The sequence below is a fragment of the Dermacentor andersoni genome, chromosome 4, assembly GCF_023375885.2.
Source record: "Dermacentor andersoni chromosome 4, qqDerAnde1_hic_scaffold, whole genome shotgun sequence".
NCBI classification, from domain to species: Eukaryota; Metazoa; Arthropoda; class Arachnida; order Ixodida; family Ixodidae; genus Dermacentor; species Dermacentor andersoni.
In genome coordinates this window covers 62,587,805-62,612,510 of record NC_092817.1, presented here as the reverse complement: position 1 = coordinate 62,612,510, position 24,706 = coordinate 62,587,805, and the positions used below count along the sequence as shown (strand labels likewise).

Genomic DNA, 24,706 nt, shown 5'->3' with positions numbered 1-24,706 from the left:
ACACGGTTTCTGTTCGCGCCGACGTCATTCAGTACAATCGTTTCATTGCGCCGCCACAAACCGGCCTTCCTTTCAGCGATATTTTAATTTCCTTTTCACCGCTGTAAAATGTGTCTTGGCATACATAGTGACTGACTAGCAATAATACTCACAGCGTTCTTTCTTCCATCGGATAACTGGGATCGGGAAGCCATGCGCTTGGCAGTCAAACATTAGAGGATGACCTAGTATCGCGGTTTTGTCTTCAGGTTCGTGCTGCCACCGCGGGCCAACTGCAGAGCACAGATGAAAAATTTATTTGAGGGTGATAGACTTGAAATATTCAAGAAATGTTCCAAACAAGAAATAGCGAAGTAAATGGTAAGCACCGTCCTGAACACAAAAAAAAGAAAATCCGAAATATTTTGCCGCACCGTTTAAAATAACGATGCTTCACATGTTAAACACTTCTAAGGGAAAGGACATTACTACAACGCACAAGCTGTCACATTCAAATCATATTTTTATAAAAAGGTCTGCTTATCATATTCTGCTTTTTGCATGAAAAGAATCGTTAGTACGAGCTAATGGTAATGAATCTGATGTCATGATTCCTTGATATTGTTTATTGTACCTTTATTGTTTCTATATATATTTTTTTCATATGTAAGTTACACTTGTACACTTGTACACTTGTTACACTTGTATGTACGTCCTTTGTAGAAATTGCTACGAACGGATGGATGCCTGATTTTCCCTTTATTCATTTACTTCTCTCCACCTTGCGGGTTTCCGCAGAACTACTACGTCAAACACTTGCCTTTGCTTCGTGTTGTCGATAAATTCGACTTCGCCCTGCCATCTGCTAGCCGCCTGGCTAGCCGAGATGGTAGAACGGCTGCCCCGGAAAGGCGGTGGTCCCGGGTTGGAGTCCCGAACCAGGACGAATTTTTCTTCAACTCTGAGGCTTTTCTTTCGAGGAAACCGTATGTGTTTCCTTTGTAGCATTTGCTATGATCGGGTGGATGTCTCATTTTTCCTTTATTCATTTACTTCTCTCCACCTTGCGGGTTTCCGCAGAACTACTACGTCAACTACCCACCTATGCAATGCTATTTTATGAGCCTGTAGGGTGACATGAATAAATGTTTAAAAAATTAAGGCTGCCAGAGCTACACTTTGTGGGCGAAAGCCGCAAAGTAAAAACATTATTTTCATAAGTTAATCAGCAGCTGATCGCTGGTTCATTAAATCGGTTCTATGCCATTTGAGTGCACGGTGACTTTCGCCTTTGAAGACAACGCGGTAGCCAGCAGAACGAGAGGTCCACCATAATGTGGTTACAATGCCAAATAATTTGTAAACATTCTATTCATAGCATATTTATGCCAATCCATGAGCGAGATATGGTATTCTCGTTTGCCAACAGCAAGCAACCTTGATAAATACGCAGTTTTCTTGCGCTTTAATATAGCAAAGCACTATATACGATTGATTTCGCTTTTTTACTAGCTGCGAAGAATAAGAATCTTGGCCAATGAAAGGATCGACTATCCCAAAATCTTAGCCAAAGAAGACTGCAACAAAGAAAGAGCTAACAGTTAAACATAAAACTATCGATACAAGCATGGACTAAAAAGGAAGAACAAGAGAACAAGAATGAAGCCAAAATGCATGCGTAGACAACAGTAAATTGTCCATGAATTAATTTCTTAGTGTTTAGTAATGAATATAAGTTCAAGCCTGAAGCATATAGCATGCACTCACCGCGAACCAGCATAGGTGCCGTGTAGTTGGCCGAAGCTGCCGGATTAGAAGCGACGCAGGTGTACAGGCCCCGATGGAGCTCCTGGCGGACAGCGATGATTGACAAGAAGGATGTGTAATCGTTCGTTCGTGACGCGGTGGCGCCTAACGCCTTCTCGTCCAGGGGCCGTCCGTCCTTGAGCCATCCGATGGAGATGGGCGGGTCCCCATCGGACACAATGCAGGCTGCGCCCGCTCGCTTGCCTTCAGTCAGGTCGTCCGGAAAATTGAACGGGCTCACCACAGGTGGCGCTGCGCGCAGCATTGGAGTTGCAGGCACAGAAAACTACTATACGAGGTCGGTACAGAGGTCTTAAGGAAGAGAGAAAAGCTAAAAGAGGGGTAGAGAAAATGCTCGACTGAGAAATACCTGTAGATTATTTGATTAGCTCACGCAGGTTAGGTGACTATTGGTCGCCGCCGCATTTCTAAGGATATGCCAGTAAAACACCGCCGTCATCAATGCGTAGTCGCGCTCTGTTTTAGATAACGGGTACATAATGGTTGGCACTACGTCGTAAACTGTTATCCGACGACCAATAGTAAGCAGTCGCAGGTGTAAAAGTCAGTATCTGGCAAGAGCACCTACTACCTACACAAAGTACTGAGGCATATATAGTGCCGAGAGCATCGTGCTAAGACGCCAGGCATGGAAAACCGGGGTTTGAGAACGTGAGTGAGTGAGTGGGTGAGTGAGTGAGTGAGTGAGTGAGTGAGTGAGTGAGTGAGTGAGTGAGTGAGTGAGTGAGTGAGTGAGTGTGTGTGTGTGTGTGTGAGTGAGTGAGTGAGTGAGTGAGTGAGTGAGTGAGTGAGTGAGTGAGTGAGTGAGCGAGTGATTGAGTGAGTGAGTGAGTGATTGAGTGAGTGAGTGAGTGAATGATTGAGTGAGTGAGTGAGTGAGTGAGTGAGTGAGTGAGTGAGCGAGCGAGTAAGTGAGTGAGCGAGAAGTGAGTGACAGCAATAAGTGGGTGTAATGTCAGATGACCTATAAACAGCTGCTCCAGCATTTCCTTAACTTCATGTTGTTGCTGCTAACAATTAGCAGCTTAAAACTATAAAATTATGGTAATAGCGTCTTACATTGCTGTCTAACGTTTTGAAAGTCAGCGTAACGAATCTATACGAAAGAGAATCGCATGTATTTAGAAGCTTGGGCAAAATTGATGAAAACTCCTGTGTTGACCAGCTTTAAAGGTCCTTTCATGCCGGTTTGGAGTGCTTCTGCTTTAGGGTCATCTGAAATTGTTAATCAAGACCTCTCTTCAGAATAATGATTATGAAAGCGTGCATTTCAAGCTGGCAAACATTATGGCAAGTTCACCTTTCACTCCATTAAAAAGAAGCAATGAACGTTGACCGACGCTGCGTCCAGCTCACTTCATTAAGGACTTTGTACATGCCGCTTCCGTTTTACGGTTTTCAGACAGAAAACGTCCTGAAATAATTATAGAGGGCTAATGCATAATTTATATATCCCTCCTATGGCTTTTACGAAGGCGGCGATCCAAGAGGAAATACGCTCATGCGCGTGTTTACTCCGATGCTGCAGCGAAGAAGCTTCAGTTAAGCACATATGCCCCCTGAAAATTACTTTGATGTAACGCATGCCCTACTCAAAGGATCAAACTTCTGCTTATTAATTGAATTTATAATGAACGACGAACTCAAACGAAATGTCGCGCCCGAAATACCGTACAGTACATGAAGTACCGTGGAATTAAGCTCCCCAAACTTCCCAGCATCGTGAGGAAATCCTCAGCGCTTACATTATGACCCTAACGTTACTGGGATAAATTACTCGTGATCATATTCTCGTTATTTTCACAATATATTTACAGGTACATGGACAGTGCTGAACAAAACTGCACTGCGAAACATCACAATTCGCCCCCGGCTGTGGTACTTTCGAACGTCTTCTTCGGTGCACAGGGCATGCTGGTTTTATTTGACTACGCTGTTGCTATTTACGAGGCGGACATCGCCTTCTTTTCAATTAATAGAAACGTTGAACTTTCCTTCGCAGTATCATGCTCAATTATTCCCCTTGCCGTTTTAGAAAGAAGGAAACCTCCCCACCGCATGTTGCCGCCAATAGTATGCAAATTCTGCGCTTTGCCTCAATTTATGACAGATCAACGGCCTCAATTGCCCAAAGACGCTCTTATACAGAAGGACGCTTCTTTGGACCAGACATCGGACAAGTGTGTCAGCGAAATAAAGGTGGTTGGTCAATTTCGTGCCACTAATCGACAGCATGGTCAATCTCACGGCCGAGTTGTCTGAAGCACAAAGCCACTAAAGTTAACATGCGCTATATAGTGTTAAAAAAGAAAACCATGACGTCAGGGATGCCTCGACGAAACTTAATTATTACTAATGCGACATACTTGTGCTGGCCGGAAGATGCGTGAACAAGAGTTGAATGGTTAGCTGTCACGACTACTTCACCCCACCTTCTTAATGGTCCCCACTTGCCGTGTTACTAGGGCCGTGATGTCTTTACTTGAGAAGCTCCCGTTCGTCGCAACCAAATCGGCCAAAGAAGGTGCACGGAGCTGTCGTTGCTCACATCGCTTTCTCACCACATAGTAAAAGAAAAGAGCTACGTCAGCTCCCCTGGATGACTATGATAGGGCGCGTTTGGTAAGCATGAACGTTCAAGGGAGGTCGCACGCGAAATCATGAAAGAAACTTTTTTGCTCATCAAGCTCGATCACACGTGTAAACGCCAAAACTGCCCACTGTACTCGTCTTAGTCTCCTTAATGCCGCAGGATCTGTGGTGAACACATCATAACCGGTAGGGCAGGAAAATAAAGTTCACTGTCCACATTTCACTGCCCGCGACGTTTGGCGACTTACTCATGACACGCACGGCCAGCTGCCCTCGTGCGGTGTTCCCTTGCGCGTCGCGAGCCATGCATTCATACCAGCCGGTGTCCTGGCTACGCTGCACTTGCGTCACCACCAGGGTGCCGTTGGGAAAGCTGCGTTGCCGGTGATTCTGGGGAAGCCAGCGGCCGTCTGTGCACGAAGACGCCAGCAAGCGCGCCGTTGAAAACGTGGAACGAGTAAGAAGCACAGCGCGGTAACAACAAATTATACGTGCAACTTCCAAAAGAAGGCTGCCAGACAACAATTACACAATGAAGGTCAATCTCCTTATCCTCCCTCCGTCAGATTAACCTGCTCACCTGGTTTGGCAACAGGAGTGAATTTTATCAAGCGCTGGAAATGTGAAAGAAACCAGAGTAGTGCGGTTGTGCAACATGAGATTGCATGTTGCTACCCTCAGTTGAAGTAGCAGAAGGAAGAAAGAGGGAAGTTGTTGAAACGGGAAGCTCCGAACACTGGTGCGTTGAGAGAAAGCTCAATTCCCATTAGGGAATTCGTTCGTGCGCACACTATACGCTAAATCGCGTCCTCTCTATAGCAGCAGTCGCAGGCTGCGAAAAGAAAGTTTTTGTACCCCCTACAAGTCAGGGCTACATCATGTGGTCGAAGATTCCCTGTTAGGAAAGGCTGACTCTGTCTGTGACGCCTGTGAAGTAAATAAACTGTTATTGCATATAACTTACTTCCGCAGATATCATAAGAAGCCAACAAACACTGACACCAAGGACAACATAGGGGAAATTACTTGTGCTTAATAAATGAAATTAAGAAACGCAAACTTAATGGAAATTAAACTGGATGAAAAAACAACTTGCCACAAGGTGGGAACCGAACCCACAACCTTCGCATTACGCGTGCGATGCTCTACCAATTGATCTACCGCGGCTCGGTTTCCCCATCCACTTTCTTGGGTATTTATGTGTCCTAGTAGAACCCTGGGTGTGTTAGCCAGCGCCACCACTCACAGACCTTGCCGGCGGACGTGGAACGTCCTTCTTGCCGCAGGCGTCACGAGAACATGATCTTTTCGGGTGAAGGCAACTGGTCAATTAACCCACATATGCTACCTGAAGGCATCAATGTTGCCGGATTCGAGACCCTCGTTATGTAATAAACGAGAGGACGAAAGAAGGACGTTCCACGTCCGCCGCCAAGGTCTGTGAGTGGTGGCGCTGGCTAACACACCCAGGGTTCTACTAGGACACATAAATACCCAAGAAAGTGGATGGGGAAACCGCGCCGCGGTAGCTCAATTGGTAGAGCATCGCACGCGCAATGCGAAGGTTGTGGGTTCGGTTCCCACCTGCGGCAAGTTTTTTTTTTCATCCACTTTAATTTCCATTAAGTTCGCGTTTCTTAATTTCATTTATTAAGCACAAGTAATTTCTCCTATGTTGTGCTTGGTGTCAGTGTTTGTTGGCTTCTTATGATATGACTAATAAAAATCGGGCCCCTCGGTTAACCCCCTTTCTTCTCGTTTATTCCGCAGATAATAGTATTTTGTACCTACACAAAGGCAAAACTGATACAACACTGGTACTGAATCGGCCACATATGCCCGTCAGTTCAAACAAAATATTGCGCAACTTCAGCCTGTGATTACACAGCTGATGCACTGAAAGCAGCCGCCAGGCAGGGATACTATCGGTGCGAGCCCAATTTCTACATTACATAAGGAAACGCACCAGCTCCATAGTTTAGAAGCTCTAGCTGGTACGCGTTTCTCTTTCAAAGAGTGACAAAGAGCACACAAAAAAACAGGATACCTCTGAAAGGAGAATTACATTTTGTATTCAGCGCACTGTCGAGGAAGTAAGGCAAGGGACATGCATGAAACAGATTAGAGAGAGATGCAGTACACCAAAAAGCACGAGGCTGCAGAAATAAACCAACCATCTGGTGTTGCAGATATTTATTTACGCCGCAGGCAAACTGGAAAAGTTCACAAAAGAAGAAACCGGGTTGCCAAGGCGACATAGTGCAATATCGTCAAGTTGTAAGATTAAAACTACACGATGGAGAATTACTTCCTGCAATTTGAGAAGCAAATTTTTTGCACGCTGCGCTCAACAACTTCAGGAAAGTGCTGAAACTGAGAACACCGTACTGAAGATATTAAACAAGCAACAAAAGAAGAAAGTTCTGCACAACCTGGTCTCAAGATTACCTAAAGTGAAATCGCGGCAATACCAATGAATAAACAGAAAAGTAAAGTCTTCGTATAATATAATACGCTACATCTTTCAAATACTGAAAAGAAAAATCCATACGGGCTTATACTATGAGACATTTGCTAAGCTTGACTCATATCGCTGCCAGAAATCTGCCGTTAGAAAACTTTCCCTCCCGTCATGACGTGCTTCAAATGTTGTAACTGAGCGAGCGAGTGGGTCCTGTCTGGCATCGTTTCTGTCTTGCGCGGTTAGATTATGTATTTTAAGCGCGATCACATTTTCCTGTAAGAGCTTACACTGTAAAATAGAGCGAAATGCTTCTGCGAAGGTTGACTTTACGTTTTCCCCCGGCACAAAGTATATATCAACGCACATAGTGCGCCTAGCCAAGCTGTCTGCATCCCACTTGATATACTTGGTACCCAAGCTTAAAGCGCGTCAAAATTTTCAGCAACATAAACTTCAACCGTGTATGGAATAGTGTCTTCCGGCCAAAGTATAATAATGGTCCATGACTCTAATGCTGTACAAAATAGTCCCGTGCACAGAAACTAAAAAAAATATTTTAACATGGAGCTTTATATTTTCACGCATAAATCTATTTTATTCACGAAATGACATCGGTTACTCGAACCAGTTACTAGTGCTGTATAGTACATTCCTTTGAGTGAAATGGGCTGGAGACTCCAAATTGTATTTTCTGATGGAGAAATTACATTTTTGGTTATTGCCTGAAAGAACAAGACAGCTGTAGTTCATGTCTTTTTGCTAAACAGAAAGATCTTAGCATGTGGCCAATGCGTTTGCCCTCCACGGCAACAACCAGTGCTTCATTACGCTTTGTATTCGCTTATTGTTGGTCGAGACATTTGAAGATACCAAAGATAAGAAACAACTGAAACCTTTAATTTTAGGACAATAATATTGCCGGAGCTGCAAATGCTATCATAAGCTTTCTTCCCGAATTTAAATAATAATGTGGCTTAACAGCAGCTTAGAAAACTTTAATGCCCCCCCCTGCCCATCACTGGAAGTCACTGCGATTGATTTCACTAAAAGCAGGTCTTATTACAACATGAAGATATAAAGCAGCAAAAGCGAATAAAAGTAGTACAGGGACGTGTAAAACACAACCATAAAAAAGTTGCACAGTGACGTGTAGCAACACTACCAACCGGTTTAATTGTTAATGAGCCTTAAATAGACCTACACATATGCATAAGCTGTGAAACGTGCTACTGTTCGTGCTCAATAAACTAGAACAAATAGGGAAGTCATGAAACGGAAAGCAGCAGCCTTCGGTACGTATGCCGGTTGTGGGTGCTAACCTAACGTAAACACTGCAACTGTAATACAACACGCGTTTGTATAGTTAGAGCTAACCTTATACAAGGTTAACAAACTCGATCCTAGACTTTCGCGGGGGCGCACGGAATGAGTCCACTCTTCGTGATTTCAAAGTCCACACACACAAAAAAGGCGTCTCCGTGACGTACGCACCTTTCTGCCAAGCGATGCTGTGGATAGGGTATCCTGCCACGGGGCAGTACAGGCGAACCGTGCGGCCTGCCAGCGCCGTCACGTTTGCCGTGGGCCTCCGTGCCACGGGCTTTCCCGGCACGACGAGACGCGCCGAGTGCGATGCCTGACCGGCGCTGTTTCGCGCCACGCACGAGTAGAGGCCACCGTCCTCCACGCGCACGCTGGTCAAGTTCACGTAACTGTGAACGAGGCTGGACGGGCGAAAGAGTGAAAGGCGAGAAACGCGTAGCTTGTGGTGCAGAAAGAGGCAAATTCCGTCGGGTATCGTTTGTACTACTATTGGAAGGAAACGAGTTCAGCAGCCGCTGTAGGCTTAATGCGCGCTGCTGGTCGCGTAGTATCCATGTGGAGGTTGGGCAGTAAGGAAAAGTGAAAAGATTTGCGATGGAGTCTAATAAGAGACTGCTCGAAAATTTGCAGCACGAAAGGAGGGGACACGCACAACGAACGATTCATTAAAGACAAAAGCAATTCAGTTGTCTTCATAAAAGTAAAGTAGCTTTTTAAAGACGTTATGTAATGATATTATGAGCCGTGGATTGTAAGGGCTGCAGAGAGGCAGCCGACAGACTGCTGTAACTGTGTACAGGACTTTTTGGGCGATTGTTGCAGGTGATTATGAGACAGGTGACACGCATGACTACGGAGACAGGACGATTCTTTTATAATAGTTTGCTCAAAGTTTATTGCACAAATAACCCTAGAGAGGACATTACAGATGCAATAGGGAGCGCTCGCACTTTCTCCGTGGCAATGCCTTTCGAAAATGATCTAACTTCTGAACGAAAAAGTCTGATTTTTGTCCAGATGTGTCGCAAAGTTTACCTTGAGCGCAGCGTGTAGTGAATGAAAGAAAAAAGAGGCATTTTCTTCTCATCAGCACTTGTCATATGCTTATTGTTTTTTAGGCTCATCATTTAGTGAAAGTAAATATGCAATTGCTTATATTGCATGGAAAGTCGTTCCTCAAAAAAAAAAAAAAATCAGTTGCAGATAGGAACGCCATGCATTCTCATAGGTTATCGGTAACTTCAAGGATCTGGTGATCTCTATAGTTGTAGAATGTTAAAACTTGTTTCTAATATTGTTGGTATGAGCCAAAGAAGCCAAGTACGCCAGACCAAATTCGAAGGCGTACCGTTTTTTTTTCATTTGTTTTTTTAGCATTATAATGAATTTGAGCTGGGAATATTTGAGCCGTATTACTGATGTAGCGCTTAGACACTCAGTGCACACCTTCGGTGATAAGTACGATATGGCACACAAACGAAGGGAATAATAGATGTACCGTTCACTGCTGACGTAGTCTCCAATTCGGACATGATAATGCTCGGGAACCACTTCCCCGTCAAGAGTCCACGTCACTTGGGGCAAGGGATTCCCGGACGCGGAACACTTGAGGGACGCACTGCTACCAGAAGCAACTTGGACCTCGGGAAACGCATGTTCTAGCACTGGAGCGTCCTCTGTAATATAAACAGAGGAAAATTATGCATGAAAATTAGGATTTCTGCCTTACGGCAATACATAAAACTCTTCTGTCATACATAAAAACGATAATTGTAGTGACAAGTCATAGAAACTAGCAGTACAGACATGTTTTTGCACAATCCTGGCGGGGTACAATTCCCACTTTTCACAAGTTCGGTCATTTACGTATGTACTACGAAGGTGCTGCTACCCCTTACGCAGCTTGAATGTGTACGTAGTTCTTATGTTTAGGTGGCGGTGGCATGGCTCATAATACGATGCACCGAATTTCGTTAAAACGCAACAACAAAATTTCCGTGAGAGAATCACTTTGCAAGACTTACAATTTCGCACCGGTGCAGTGCTTATCTTTGTAATATAGTGCATATGTGACGTCATCTTTGTTAATGTGCTTACGCCACTGCTTGGCTAACTTTCAAATCACGTCATGGTCATTTTAGTTCCTGCTCAAAGGATGTTACATCGCCTTCAGTCGATGCAGACGTTATGCAAAGTGTGAGCCGAGTAATGCTCTCATCGTTGATAAACGAACGAGAATTGCCTTAGGCGACAATGACTCCGTGTCGGAGGAGCTTGTTATGCATGCACCTAGAATTCAGAGCGATTCGGCTTAATGCCTGTTTCCTGTTTCTGATAGGACGATTCAACTAGTCAGTGAAAGTGCTCGACACTGTTCTTCTTCATCGTCATTATTATTTTCTTCTCCAGCCTATGCTTATGTCTAATGTAGGACGCTGTTCCCACAGTAAAATGTTCACCACAGTTCCTTCTACTAATGTTTGTACGAATCTTTATGTACTGCACGACGAAGACCTCTGCCAGCAATCTCCCCTTTACCCTGCATGTCTTGCGCCAACTGAGCCCATATTATTTCTGGATATTTTCTAACCTAGCACTTAATCAGACCAACGAGTTCTCTGTCATCCTCGACTGCGGTTCCCTTCCCTTGGTACTCATTCCGTAACCCTAATACGCTTATCTGCCATTAACCCTTAACGGTTATCGGCCCTACGCAATACATGGTCTGCTGAACTCCCCTTCTTTTAACTGTCAAGTAGAACATTGGCTACCCTCGTTTGCTCTCAACTACGCTGCAGGCTTAAATTTACTACACGCCTAGTCACTGTAGCTGCCTTACACTACGTTATTCTTTCTTTCAACTTGCCAACCACTCTTCCGCGTCCCTTTTAGGAATTGCTTCATTAGAGATTTCTCATTATTCGTCTTGCCTATTATTGGTTATTGCTTGTTTGTTGCCTGCTTAATCGTTAGGCATTTCTTGTCTCTGAATCTGAAGGGTCTTCGTATTTGCCGCCTTGGTTTTTCTTTCCCAACCTAAGTGTTCCGCGTTGCGTCAGTTCATTTCCTTTTATACGTCCAACACAGTGTCACATGACTGCGGTGTTCCGCGCGCCATTGGAGTCCGATTTCACGGGAAAACGGGAAAGCGCCATTGTCGCAAGATTTCTGTTCAAGCTAATCAAAACTAATACTGAATCTCTTATTACGGCGCTCCTCATAACCAATCTGTGCCTTTAGAATGTTGGAAACGAGCACTAATTACCTGCGTGCACGAGTAACTCTCTGACTGTCACTTATAGAGGACGTCGATAGTGGTTAGTGCATGCCAGCACACGATGCATGCCACTCGCTTTACGGAAATGCCATGTTCCCGCATCTAGGACCGAACGTGCGTTGGCGGCTGCTTGTAAGCAATAGACAAGTTGCTCAAACCTCGGCGTGTAGCGACCGCTCCTCCGACCTGTCTGCGTGCCAGTAAAACAACACGGCTGAGGCAGCCGACTGTTTCAGCGCTCTAGCACCGCGGCTAATCTTGTTGCCTCGCTCACTCCCGACGGAAGAGGCTAATGTGGGGCCAGGCACACGTCTGCCTGGCATAAGAAACGGCTTGAGCTGCCTAAATTGCAAATTCGATTAGCTACGGTTCAGTGCAACGTAGAGCCGAGAGCTTCACTTCTCAGTGACAGAAAGAGAGAGAGAGAAATAGAGAGAGAGAAACAACTATAGGAAAAGAAAAACGACACGTTCGACTGAGCACAGACTCGCTACTCTTCCAGCCCATCGGCGCCGTCGTGAGACTGTCTTGACACGCGGCTGCGCACTGCGCCTTGGTGACATTGCGTCCGGATTTTGTGTAGTTGAGCGCTCCGCGCAGCGCCAGACAAAATGGAGCGAGCCTGGAGGGGCAACCACTGAGGCGTGTCTGATTTGGTCGGCATAACGGTTAAAATGACGTAGCGCTTGAACCACTAATGCAGGAGTAGCAAATTCAACGTCATAAATATGCATAAGTAAAGTTCACACTTGATTTCGAGCGGAAGTGCGGCTCCGGAGAGCGTATCGCATAATAAACATTAAAGTTGGAGCTACATTATCGACTGGAGGGTTTACTTTTGTCAAAGTGCCCCCGGTAAATTTAGCAAGCACGTGTGCTCTTGTTTCAGAGATCACGAAAGTGTTACAGATGTGTAAATTGCATTAACAAGTGACGCTATTTTACATCCCGAGAGAGAAAGATGCAGGTGAACTTATGCGGAAATGCAGAGAGGTCGGACAGGGGTTACATTCTTTTAGCCAGCTACGCTGCTCAGAGGGAAGGGGAAGAATAGTAAAATAGGGTATGAGGAGTGAGGTATGAGGATAGACGGTATGAGATGCGACTATGTACTCGTTCGTGTCCGGAGGGTTTGGTCGGCGTGAGAGGCGTGGCCATGCGTAACTCTATCGCGTTCATTTTCTTTGCGCACAGGAGAACCGCAGTGGCCCTCGAAATATGAACTACATGTTTCTTTCAACATTAGGCAAGTGCTTGTCTTATTCCAATGACTACCTGAGAGTTCTGAAAACATTCATTCCTCGTAAACTTTAGTGAGAATTAGCATTTAATTTTTATTGACGCGTCGAGCTTTCAGCGTGTTACACAACCTCCACCAGATATCGCGTTGTATAGCGACGGCGAAGAAGTAATCAATGCCATAACCTTGGGTCTGTGGTAAAAGTGTGGTGTAACTGCTTATTGGCCGAAACCTGTACCCAGAAAACGAAGCAATACAGAAATCCCAACGTAGTCGCGAGCACGGTCATCGTATTCTGAACTGATGGTTGAAGCTTGTCGACTACTTAAAAGTGTATCAACGCAAATGCCAGATTAATTGCTGGTGCTACCGCCCATTCGATTATGTACAGACGTATCGATGCATATTGCTCGCACAGTCTGATAAGACAAGACTCTACATAGTCGGCGGCGATATTAAAAAAAGTTGACAGGCCCCAACTACGCGTCGTTCGTGTTCACCAGCGTTCGTGCTCACCAAACTCGTGCTCAACTGCACAATGCGGCATTGCGCTGTTGGACGCGCATGGATGTCTGGTGCCCGTTAGAGAAGCACAGTTGCTTAAAATCAATCCGGAATATTTCAGTACGCCGTGCCACGCTGTGGTTTGGCACAAAAGTTCCTGGTAGTTATTTCAGAATAATTTTAAGGAATTTTGGACGCATTTGACGCGCCTTGCAGCCGAGCGATAACAGGATAACAGTGATAACTCGGTGCACCGGCTCACTAAAGCTGCATATCATGTGGCCCTGCTCACGGCTGTTTCAGAAGGGCTTTTGGTGAACCTGGCCAGGGGAAGAGTTTAACGCGACGCGCAGGATAAATGACCTCATTCGAGCACAGCCATAGTACCCTATCTCCATGTGGTCTCGCGCAGATTAAAAAAGGTCGCAGGTAATATAGGAGTACGCGTTTTGTTCAGCGCAAAGGACAAGCCATGCCAGAAAGTTAACAAGGAAGGCGCCAGAGGAGTAAACTCTGGGAAAAAAATACAAACTTTTTATTGACTATGCCTACGCAGTTTGTAAGATTCCGTTCACGTGCAAGAGTTGCCACATTTGCCAAACAGGCCGATGTTTTAACGACGGGCTGAGAGAGCATGCGTACTCACTAAAAGGGTCAGTACCCTGTAATTTAGCCCAGTAACTTCTTTAACAGGAATAGTCGGGCTAGTTGGTGGTCGATATTGGAATGCATCATGTAACCGCGCAAACAACAACGGACAAAGAAGGAAACACGCAGGGCCTTGTCTTGTGTGTTTCCTTCTTTGTCCGTTGTTGTTTGCGCGGTTACATGATGCATTCCAATTTAGCCCAGCACGTCAGAGAATGCGGCTGCCAGCCTACCGCGGCTAAATGCACAGTTTTAGGTAGATATAAAGATCAAACAGCACGTGAGATTTGCGAAGCGTTTTATATCCACTCACAAGGAAACTCTTGCGTCATTGTATCCTCTGTTCCCCTGCATAGCTACGAGATGATCTATTTACTAAAAATTTGACAGCCTGCTTTGACGACACACGTGATGTGATGATTTCAATCATAACCCTGCGCAAAACTCATGTTTTTGTTGGTCTTCTGCGTTGAGCCTGTTTTTTCCATATAATACATTCCCCGCGACGAACCAGTGGTTGTTAGTTCAGCGCTTATGTCTGTCGTCCTCACTTCGTTCAGTTCCAGCGCTATTTGTTCCCGTCCTACTGAAGAACGTTTAATGGTGTATAGCACGGCAATATACTCGTGACAGTATCAGTAAACAATAAGGTAACGATGATAAAGCGATTACAAAGTTTTGAAAGGAACTTGAAAACAGCAATTTTAATTGTTTCCAGCGTGCTACTTGTGCGTGGCTTTTTTTTGCGCATCTCCAGGAAAGTCTGCAAGATATAAAAGAAAAGCTGACCCCGCGTCTTCCCTGTGCATTGCAACCGTGCTGCTCTTAAACACATTGCAAATGAATTAAACACGCTTAATGCCTAACCTAGCGATTACATCGCTTTTACAGAGCGCTCGTTGTTGGTATGGCCGCGAAATTCCAGCTAGCGTCAGCCTCATGGTTGAGCGCAAGACCACTTACAAGAGGCAGCGTGCCAGAGCCAAGTTATCAAAATACCTTAGAAAGTTTATTGATGTTTCATGTGTAGCCTACGCAACTATGGGCATCGGGTACATAATTCCTAGAACAAACGTCTGCGGCCTGGTGTTTCAAATATTCTTCAACGGTCAAAGTCATACAAAAAAAGAACGAAACAAAGATAAAGGTACGACCAATGACAGACAAACCTGTGACTATGATGTGAGCGGTTCCCTGCGCCGAATCTTGCCGGTTGTAGACAAAGCACTGGTACATTCCGCTGTCCCTGCGCTCCACTGGAGCGACGCGCAGCACGTCACGCGACAGCAGGGCCACATTTGCGGAACCGGAAACGGAAGTAATCTTGCCACTTCCGGTCCCAGTGCCGCCAGATGACGAGGGAGAAGCAAAGAGAGGCACGCCGTTGTGCATCCACACAACTCCTTCTACAGGACGCCCAGACACCCTGCAGCTCAAGTTAGCACTCCTGCCTGCGTCCACAAGCTGCACAGGAGGATCGATGGTTGCCGACAGCGGGGCTGGACGAAAAGAAAGTGGCAAGAAAAGTAGCAGTGTTCTCGCTTGCAACCAGAAACAGCATGTACTATTTCCGCTAATGCAGCAGGATGCCCGTCACACTTCATCACATCGAAAGCACAGTGGCAGGCGTATGCTTTCAAAGTTATGCAGCGTGTCGTCCTAAACTTCCCACGGGGACATTTGATTTTCAGGAAAGACACGTTTCGCCTCTGCTTAAAGCATCTTTATGTCTTTGATCTGTTGCGTCAGTCGTTGCTTCTAGCATTAGTCGCTAAGTGTCACCGATCGCCCTTGACATATTAGGCATACTGAGTGAGTACTTCGTGAAGTGGAAGCAGTTTACCTCCGCACCGTATAATTGCCTTGATGGGTCCTGGTAGAGATGGACCTGTTCACGCGGCGATCGACTCTGTAATAGCTTTATCTTTAGATTTCCTAACGAGACTCTCAGGCGCAGCAATTGCCCGCATACCTTTGTAAGCCTAGCTTCGCCCGCAACGAGCACCATCCTCGCTCGTGAGGATGCCGCACATTTGTCTGAACGCTTCTACGCTAACTGAATTGCTTACTAGGTCCATCATGCTAAATACCACTTTAGGGCCAATTTCACACAAAGGACTAAAACTGGGATTTCGTTCTCTAACTTATTGTCTCCTTTACTAAGGGGAACGTTGTATACAGCTACCGCTGATAAGCTTGTCGTTCCGGTGTTCAGTAATGCTGCGTTCAGACTACAGTCGCATCCGCTATAAGTGGCGTATTTATTGCAATTTACACAACTGCTGTAACGGCTGCTTACGCAGCTAGCAACCGCCTATGTTCACATTGAGCCTTTCGATAAGATACTTTTTTTACGACTGGCCAATCACCTTTCTGGGACAGCCGCGTTTCGCATTTGTCAACATGGCACCGATCAGCAAGCGGCTGTTAGCGCAGATCGAGGCTCTTCAAGCCCAAAGTTTTCATTCGTTGGTCATAGAGTATTGGCCTCTGTCGCACTTCTCCAATTAGTAATTCATCGCTGCACAGCGAAAAGCTTCCGCACTTAGCATCATCACTAGGCACGGACAGTGTACACAACACAATGAGACCGGAAAACCGCACTGCACTCAGGGACACCGCGCGCGTTCGACGCGAACCCGGGAAAACGCGGATGGCGTCTGCAGCAGCTGCAGCAGCAGCAGCAGCAAGGAACAGCGTTGCAACGCCTGATGGCTGGGATGGCGGGCACTGGGCGGGCACCGGATGAAAACGCGGAATATCGGGGGGCCGGAAGCTCCGTAATCGGAAGATGCAAGCCGAAACTGCTTCGCGCATTGGCGGCGTCGTAACAGTCGTATCTGTGCCTGTCGTAAATGTAGCGGGTACTCCAACATTTACGCCCAGGCTGGTTGTGATTGTTGCGTACTTTCCGCTCAATGTAACAGTAGTGTGAACAAACTAGTTGCGCTTTTTGCGTTTACCCTTACGATCCGTGCGAACGATCCGTACGTAGCGCACGTAGTCTGAACGCGGCTTAACGAAGGATGCCACAAATCTCGTTATTTTTTTACTATTAATTGAAAGTCTGATCCCGCACACCTACCAGTCACGAAGAGGTCCATGTAGGCTTTGTCTTGTCCGGCCGAGTTGTTGGCAAAGCAGAGGTATCTTCCCTCGTCGTCTGGTACGACTTCGTGAATCGTCAGCACAGCACCCCCCGATAACAGGGACACCTTCTTGGAAGGCTTCACGGGTATCTGGACTTCGCTGTCATGACTCTGTGTTGCCATACTCTTATAGTCACCTGTGAGGCGAAACCAAGAGTACCGAGGAGACGGATGACCCTGGGCAACGCATGGCAGAACCTCCTGCTTGCCCTGTTGCGCTTGCGTCGACCTACGGGACTCCATCATACGAGGGGCAAGCTTGCCCAGAGGCTCTGCAAGAAGCAAACATTCAGGTGTTTCAGTTACTGGCAAGGAAGAGGAGGAGGAAATAAAGACAGAAGGCAGGGATGTTAACCAGAATAAGCACCGACTTCCTACGCGCTTTAGTTTAAATTTCAGCATTTCTGGCCCTTTATCTGCTCTTTGAGACAACTCCATTCGCGGTAGTGAAACTGTACGTCACATATATGGCTCCATATGTGACGCCGAAGCTTTATTTGCCTCTTCTCGCCAACTTCGCGTATACCGGCTGCTCTCTTGCCGAGTGTACAGTTTGAGTCACTGGCTACACCACTGTATATGTACCACCGGATATGTGCCTCTTCAAAAAGGCGCGTCAAACAATGAACAAGGCGAAGAAGGGGGCCCGTTACGTATTTACCCGAAAATACAACTTGGGTAACTGGGTATGTTCCGAAGAGAGAGAGAGAAGGCAGGAAAGTTAACCAGATGTGAGTTTCCGGTTTGCTACCCTGCACTGGGGTGGGTTATATAGACGTTTTAATGAAGACAAAGAGCGAGAGGAGAAAAAAAGGAACAAGAAAAAAAAAGAAAAAAAGGAAAAAAAAAGGAACAGGTAACAGGAAAGGCGTTCCAATCACAGGCGTTCAGACAAGTCGGTCGATCTCAAGAAGCGCAATAGCGCTTGCACGGCCTTCTGATGCGATGTTCAGTCACGTCAATGTTTCAGAATTACTTCTTCCGACAGAAGCTAGTCGTCCAACTGGCTCAGCACGACGGAAAGCGATTGTCTCTGCACACTGTACTGCGGGCACTGGCAAAGAACATGACGAATCGTTTCCGAGTCGCCGTAATCGCCACATGCTGCGGTGTCGGCCATCCCTATGCCGAACGCGTGCGCATTCATAAACGCGACGCCCAACCGTAGGCTACACAAAAGGGTCGCGTCTCTTCGGGGAAGTCTTGGTGGAAGTCGGAGGCTCAAGGTTGGATCTAGGGCGTATAAACGGGCGTGCATAAAGTGTGGTTCATTCCACTCTGGTGTAGTGCATTGGCGTGCAAGTAGGGGGAGCATCCTTGCAACATCTGTCCTGGACAGCGATGGATCCGACCGGCGGTTCTGAGTACACAAGTTGGGTCACTGGGTTGAAGCAACTAGGCATGTGCATCGGCATGTGCCCGTTCTTCGCCAATCTCTCATAATGGGGACACGCCACTGGTGCCCGTTCTTCGCCAATCTCTCATAATGGGGACACGCCACTGGAACGAAAGATGTGTAGAAAATCTTAAATTTAACCATATACTACGTCGCACTTCTCCGTGCATACATTTCTCAACAACATTCTCCCTTCAACAAGCATCATACATCAACTTCATCCAAGCGACAAAGACAGGCTAACAGCTGCAGGCGAGGAGACGTGTCACCCTGCACGGCCGCTACGTCGCAAACTGGAACAACCTCCCGTAACAGCATTCCTGAAACAACGTTCCACTGTTGCGTTGGATCCGCGCGCTTCATCATCAGAATTGTTGTATGCTCCTAAATCAAGAGGCGTATGCCCTGTGTAAAAAGAAGCTATTCTGCCAAGAGTGAGCATACTGCATTGTTGACTACGCGCCAACTGTTAAATGGCAAAGCTATCTCTACGGCACACTGGTTTAAGATGAAATTTTACATGAAAAAAGGCGCTACATTACATAATAGCAGAAACGTTTTCGAGCATTGGTATTTATATTTTTTTTGTTTTGGTTTTTGTGGAAGTGCCTACAATCTCGGGTCTTTTTTTTTTTTAATAGAAGATGACCTCTCTGCTATGGCAGCGTTATTAGTTGTTTTTTTATGAGACTTTACCATACCATCTTTTTGGAGGCATTCTTATAGCTATCAGAATGAAATAGTTGAATAACTCAATATGTACTTCGCCCTCCCAAGATGCCTGAAGTTAAGTTAAGCGACCAGGTGACCTGGTGCAGTCATAGCACACCTCCCGCTGCTTGGACCAACTTTCATCCTATAGAAATTCATTCATAGAAGGATACAGAAAAAAATACAAGTAGAAGTAACGTCCTCTTTTTTGCTTGGTTTTGCTGCGTTATTCCTATAGGCAATCCATCTTCTCATCGTTTCACACTCTTCCTAAGCGTAGGATATGCCACCGGATGTGTGGTCCATTCACCTCCTTACTATTTATTATTTCCTCCCTACTTTCTTTACGCCTAAACAGACATTCAGATGCATTTTTGTTACTTCACGTGAATACCGTGAATACCAAAGATCACATTCTGCTGCGTGGAATATTTCGCCGCCCCCCTCCCCATTTTTCTCTGACAAGAAACAAAAAGTATCTGATGGCAAAAAAAAAAATATAAAATATTTGAAGTCAGACCGTTGCTTCAAAGGGTATTCTAGTGCAGTCAAATGCCCTCGCTAGCTTCGCTGTTCTTCAGTCGTTTAGTTTAATCTCTCCTTCTTATGCAGGTATAGTGACTTTCCCCTAAGCGAATTCTTCCACACGTTTCCTAGCAAAAAGGTTCCGTTCAACTAATGACACCAGAATCCAAGATAGTGCTTCGTTGATAGTCTCTCCACGAAAGCCAAATGGTCCGCTTGGACCCATTCTCCGCAGCAGGTCCTTTCGAGAAATCCATTTGAAGCGGCCACGCGGAGGAGCTCGGCGCTTTCATTGAACTGAGCACAGTCAGCTACTGTGCCCAGGTCGGATCTATAGAAAATGGCACTTTATGGCATTTGGCACAGTGCTCGCAGAGATCATTAAGACATGCGAAGATATTTGTGATGTTAACAGTTTGATGTCCAAATATTTTTTTGTTTATTCATAGGTGTAAAAAAATTGATTCACTACTTTTCGCCACATGTTCGTAAATTTTATCCGGCGAAAAAAAAAAAAACTCTCATTTGCAAGCGCACTTGATCGGTCATTTTCCTTGAAATACACTTTTTCTTGCGCAACAATCGGTATGCTCGGGCGAGAGGTCGAAATACCTTTTATCTTCCCATTAGCATTGATCTATGCAATGCTGAGTGGTCCCATAATATTTTACTATTGCGCTTACCTTCGTGTCCTTGACGCAAGCGTATTTGACAGCCACGGTAGTGAGACGACAGGCGCGACTACGTGGGTAAAAAAAAAAAAATAGGCGGACGCTTTAGCTTCGCCTTTAAGAGTGGAACGCCGATAGCATTCGAAGATCCCTGACTGCTTTTCACGCTTCCCGGCAACTGCAGCTTATGTAACCGTAATGTCTACCGAGAAACGCTGGCGGCGAGCCCTACACACGTAGGCGAGCTTTCTGTTGGAAAGCGGTCTCTTGCGGGGGCCGAGTTACTGCTACTGGTTCGCACCTTTGATGTTTCAGCCTTAGAAGACTGGTATGTATGTGCGGTCGGTGTTCGCTTCACATGACATTTGTTTGTGGACGGTCCATTCTCAAAATTTCGAGGAATAACTTTGTTAAGAATGAAAGACAAGGTATGAGCAACTTTGCTGATAAAACAGTGGTTTGGTATCCGTGCTTCGAAATGATATTTGCCGAAAACGCGGTTGACACTGGACGCCGGACGCTGACGCTGGATTTTCTGCGAGAGGGGGCCCTTAACGCTTGTGCGGTAATGCGCTTCAAGAATCAGAACTATAATACTAATGCTATTACTACTGTTACTGTTATTGCTACTACTACTACTACAACAACAACTAATAATAATAATAATAATAATAAGGAGAAGAAGAAGAAGAAGAAGAGGAACATTAAAATAAAATTTCATGCCTATCTGCACGAGATAGACTTCTCCCAATCATTTCCTTTTACCGCTGTCGCATCAGTGGGCTGCATTCTATGCCAGCAAAATTCTTGTTCTCATCGCACAACCTAATCCTCTGCCGTCCTTGACGGTGTTTCCGTTCACTTGGCATCCATTCTGTCGCTGTTATAGATGACTGGTTGTCTCTACTCTACGCATTACATGATCTACCCGAGTGCACTTGTTCCCCTTAACGTCATCAGTAAAACCAGTTCCGCTTGCTTGCTCTCTAACGTATACCTGCCTTTTTCCGTTTCTCTCGGTCACGCTTATTATTTCTCATTACTTTGTTCGGTGTGAGGTCGTTTTTGTATTCTTTTTTGCTGCACTTTCTTTGCCCGGGTCCAGATTTAAAAGCAACAGTTAGGTACAGATGGAATGCCCAAATGCAGATTTTTTTTTTTTTGGGGGGGGGGGGGGGACGGAGATCCTAATAACCTTCGGGTCATGATGTTTGAGTGTCCGTCATACGCACTGCAAAGCATTTTTATTCCTCTGAAAATTTCCTTCTCAGGATCCGCTTTCCATCTAACTAATTAAATGCACTCTTGAAGAGGTTCGAGTGAGCGACTGCGGATCACGAACTCTCGTTCCCTTGCCAGGCTATCGAAAGCTACCTCAGTCATTTGCACATTGTTCCTCAAATGTACCCTTAAATATTCCTCATTCACGGTCTTCAATCTCTTGTTGTAAGTTATCTCCAAGGTTGTAATGTCATCTGCAAAGAGCAAGTGGGTGACATATTTCCTCTCAATCCTCGCAGTTCACCCTTTTCTGTCCTAAACCTAAGCAATCGCTATTACACAGCAACTCCCATTTCCTGTTAGTTCTTTCTTTTTTTCTTTGAAAGACTTCACTACTCGTCTTAGCCAATAACCCTAAAACTTAGCCATACGTCCCGACTATACGTAGGGAAAGAATACTCAAAAGGAAAGAGGAAACCCAAAGACTACGAACACTGTTCCGCACATTTGCTCGAAAAGAACAAAGTGCTAGGTAATACATAAACTTGCTATATCGATCTTTCACAATATCAGCGCTGCCTTACCGGCATCTTTCTGACTGTTCTTCCATGGCTCATTTGAACGCTCTTAATATGCCTTATCACTCAGCCTCGTCGGTTAATAAGCCAGCTTGACAGACACTGTGTTAGCGCATGTTTGAACGTGACTTGTAGGCTTGTCACAAACTTGAGAGTAATCAATCACCCATTCTGGAACTAACTTAATAACGTACTTATCATATTTCGGATGGATAAGTCAGCTATATAAAAAAACACACACACAAGGAATCTACCGGAAGCTGAGTGATCGATCAAGTAGCAGGCTTCCGCCGTTCGAGTACCCTTCTTTCATATCGACCTCTCAAAGCTGCGTCGTCTTTCAACAATGTGTGTGTGCGTGAGCAAAGTTTGTGCTCACTCAATCGTTTCTGCTTCTCTTTGTTTCACATGTTTGTCAGGGGGCTGTAACATTTTCATCAAAACATATTTCCAGGTACTACTCAACGCCTGACCGTTAGTCGAATGTTTGCTGACTTGCCAGTCATTGAATGCCTGCACTTGTGCCCACTTTGCAAGTAAGGGTAGCGTTAAGAAGTTTAACAGTTTCCTTTCGTCTACGCAGTTCGTTGCTAGGTCACCGTCCTCTGTTACGATAACAAGAAACTATGCAGCACGATCTTTTGTTCTATGGCAGCAGCTCTGTTCCTCTCGGAAATGATGGATCACCACTAAGACGAGTAGGTGCCTCTATTTTTCATACGCAAGCTTCCGCTATGCCTTTATTTCCGTATTCCAGCTTAACATAAAGTAAACAGCGCGAATACAAAGTGTGTTAGCTAATCAATCTTATTCGCAGTTCGATATTTCTTGCTTCAAAAATATGCATGAAAAAATTGCCTTGTAGCAACACAGAAGTAGCACATATGATACGAAAAGTCAGCATTACACTTAACGCGTGCGCACAATCTTGCGCGTTTTGTCATTAGTTTTTAAGCAGCACATAAGCCACGGAGAGTGGCGGCTGTGCGTCTGGGTGAGAACCTGCGGGACAAGATAATTTTGTTGTGATTTCTGCCAGTAATTATTTATTTGTTTTTGTTTAGTTGCAATTGCTGTGAACGATTTTCTACACGATCTCTTCATATACTTAGGAAGGAACGAAGGAAAAAGTGGAGAAGGAAGGCAGGGAGGTTAACCAGTGTTGCCTAACCGGTTTGCTACCCTACACATGGGAGCGGGATGGGGGGGGGATGAAAGATGGGGAGAAGAGATAGAGGGCACGTAACACGGCACACACATCGTTGGTTACAGTCTGTCACTCTTGTGCGGTACGTGACATCACTGTCACAGCCGCTTGTCCAAGCCCGTATCCTTCATAAACCGAAGTAGTCCCTTCGTCGCCTTCAGCTGCGATGTCTTCAGTCGGCGATATGTGAAAATGGTTGCAACTGACAATGGTCTATTGTCAAGGTGCGCTAGAACGGACGCCATGGACTGTCTCTGAACATTATATTCAGGACAGTCGCACAGAATGTGTTCCAGCGTCTCCTCGCAAAGACAGGCATTGCAGAGAGCGTTGTCGGCCATTCCAATGCGAAACGAGTAAGATTTCGTGAAGGCCACCCCTAGCCATAAGCGATAAAGCAGGGTGGCCTCACTTCGGCGGAGTCCGGTTGGCATACAGAGATGCATCAAGGAGGGCAGGTCGTGTTGATGATTGCTGCGGTTGGTCTGGCTGCTTGGTGTGCACCATAGAGAGAGCGTGATCTCCCGTGCAAGCACTTGAAGTCTGCTGGCTGCGTCGGACCGTGAAAGTGGTATGGCCTCTTCCTGTGTGTCTTCAAGAGCTGTCCGAGCGGCTTTATCGGCGTCTTCATTTCCGATGACGCCGCAGTGACTTGGCAGCCACTGAAACGTCACGTGATGTCCTTTCTCATGTGATGTATGGAGTAGGCATCTAATATCGAATACGAGCTGTTCGAATGGCCCGCGACGCAGAGCTGATAGTACAGATTGTAGGGCTGCCTTTGAGTCGCTGAAAATTGACCATTGTCGAGGTGGTTCCCGATTGACAAAACAAAGTGCAGCTCGAAGGGCAGCTAGTTCCGCAGATGTAGATGTCGTTGGGTGGTCAGTCCTAAAGCTGATGGTAATACCTCTTTCTGGGACGACTACAGCACCGGACGAACACTGGATGTTTGTGGAACCGTCAGTATAAATATGTGCACTGTCTGCGTACCTCTCGTGCAGAAGAAGCAGAGACAGTTGTTTCAGCACAGGCGACGACAGTTTAGACTTTTTCCCGATTCCTGGCACGTTGAGATGGACTGTGGGGCTGACAAGGCACCAAGGGGGCATCGATGGTTTAGATGCAGCGGTGAAGCCCGAGGGAAGTTTGTCGTTGTACTTGACAGTAGTTTTTCAGAATGATGCTTGGTGCCTGTCTGAAGGTAGTGTTGCAAGGTGGTGATAGGGGGCCCGTGCCAAATGTCTCATATGCGTTCTCAGGGTTTCCACCGTGATGTGAGTCTGCATTGGATGGTCCCGAGCAATCGCAATAGTTGCCTCAGTTGACGTGCATCTCGGCAAACCAAGACAAACTCTGAGTGCTTGAGCTTGCGCTGCTTGCAGAACACGAAT

The 24,706-nt window shown here is 45.9% G+C and overlaps 1 protein-coding gene and 1 non-coding gene across 2 annotated transcripts in view; one reads left to right on the top strand and one right to left on the bottom strand.

Moving 5' to 3' along the window:
- Positions 1-24,706, bottom strand: part of LOC126536703 (cell adhesion molecule Dscam1-like) — a 166,190-nt gene that overhangs the window by 82,310 nt on the left and 59,174 nt on the right. The window contains exons 6-12 of the mRNA XM_055073860.2: positions 16,940-17,275; positions 15,024-15,353; positions 9,684-9,861; positions 8,354-8,586; positions 4,647-4,808; positions 1,747-2,037; positions 153-272 (exon numbers count right to left, since the gene is read on the bottom strand). Of these exons, the coding sequence (XP_054929835.1) occupies positions 153-272; positions 1,747-2,037; positions 4,647-4,808; positions 8,354-8,586; positions 9,684-9,861; positions 15,024-15,353; positions 16,940-17,275 (1,650 nt within the window). The remainder of the gene's footprint in view (positions 1-152; positions 273-1,746; positions 2,038-4,646; positions 4,809-8,353; positions 8,587-9,683; positions 9,862-15,023; positions 15,354-16,939; positions 17,276-24,706) is intronic.
- On the top strand, positions 5,918-5,990 carry TRNAA-CGC (transfer RNA alanine (anticodon CGC)). The gene has a single exon. It is a non-coding gene; the product is annotated as a tRNA-Ala (tRNA).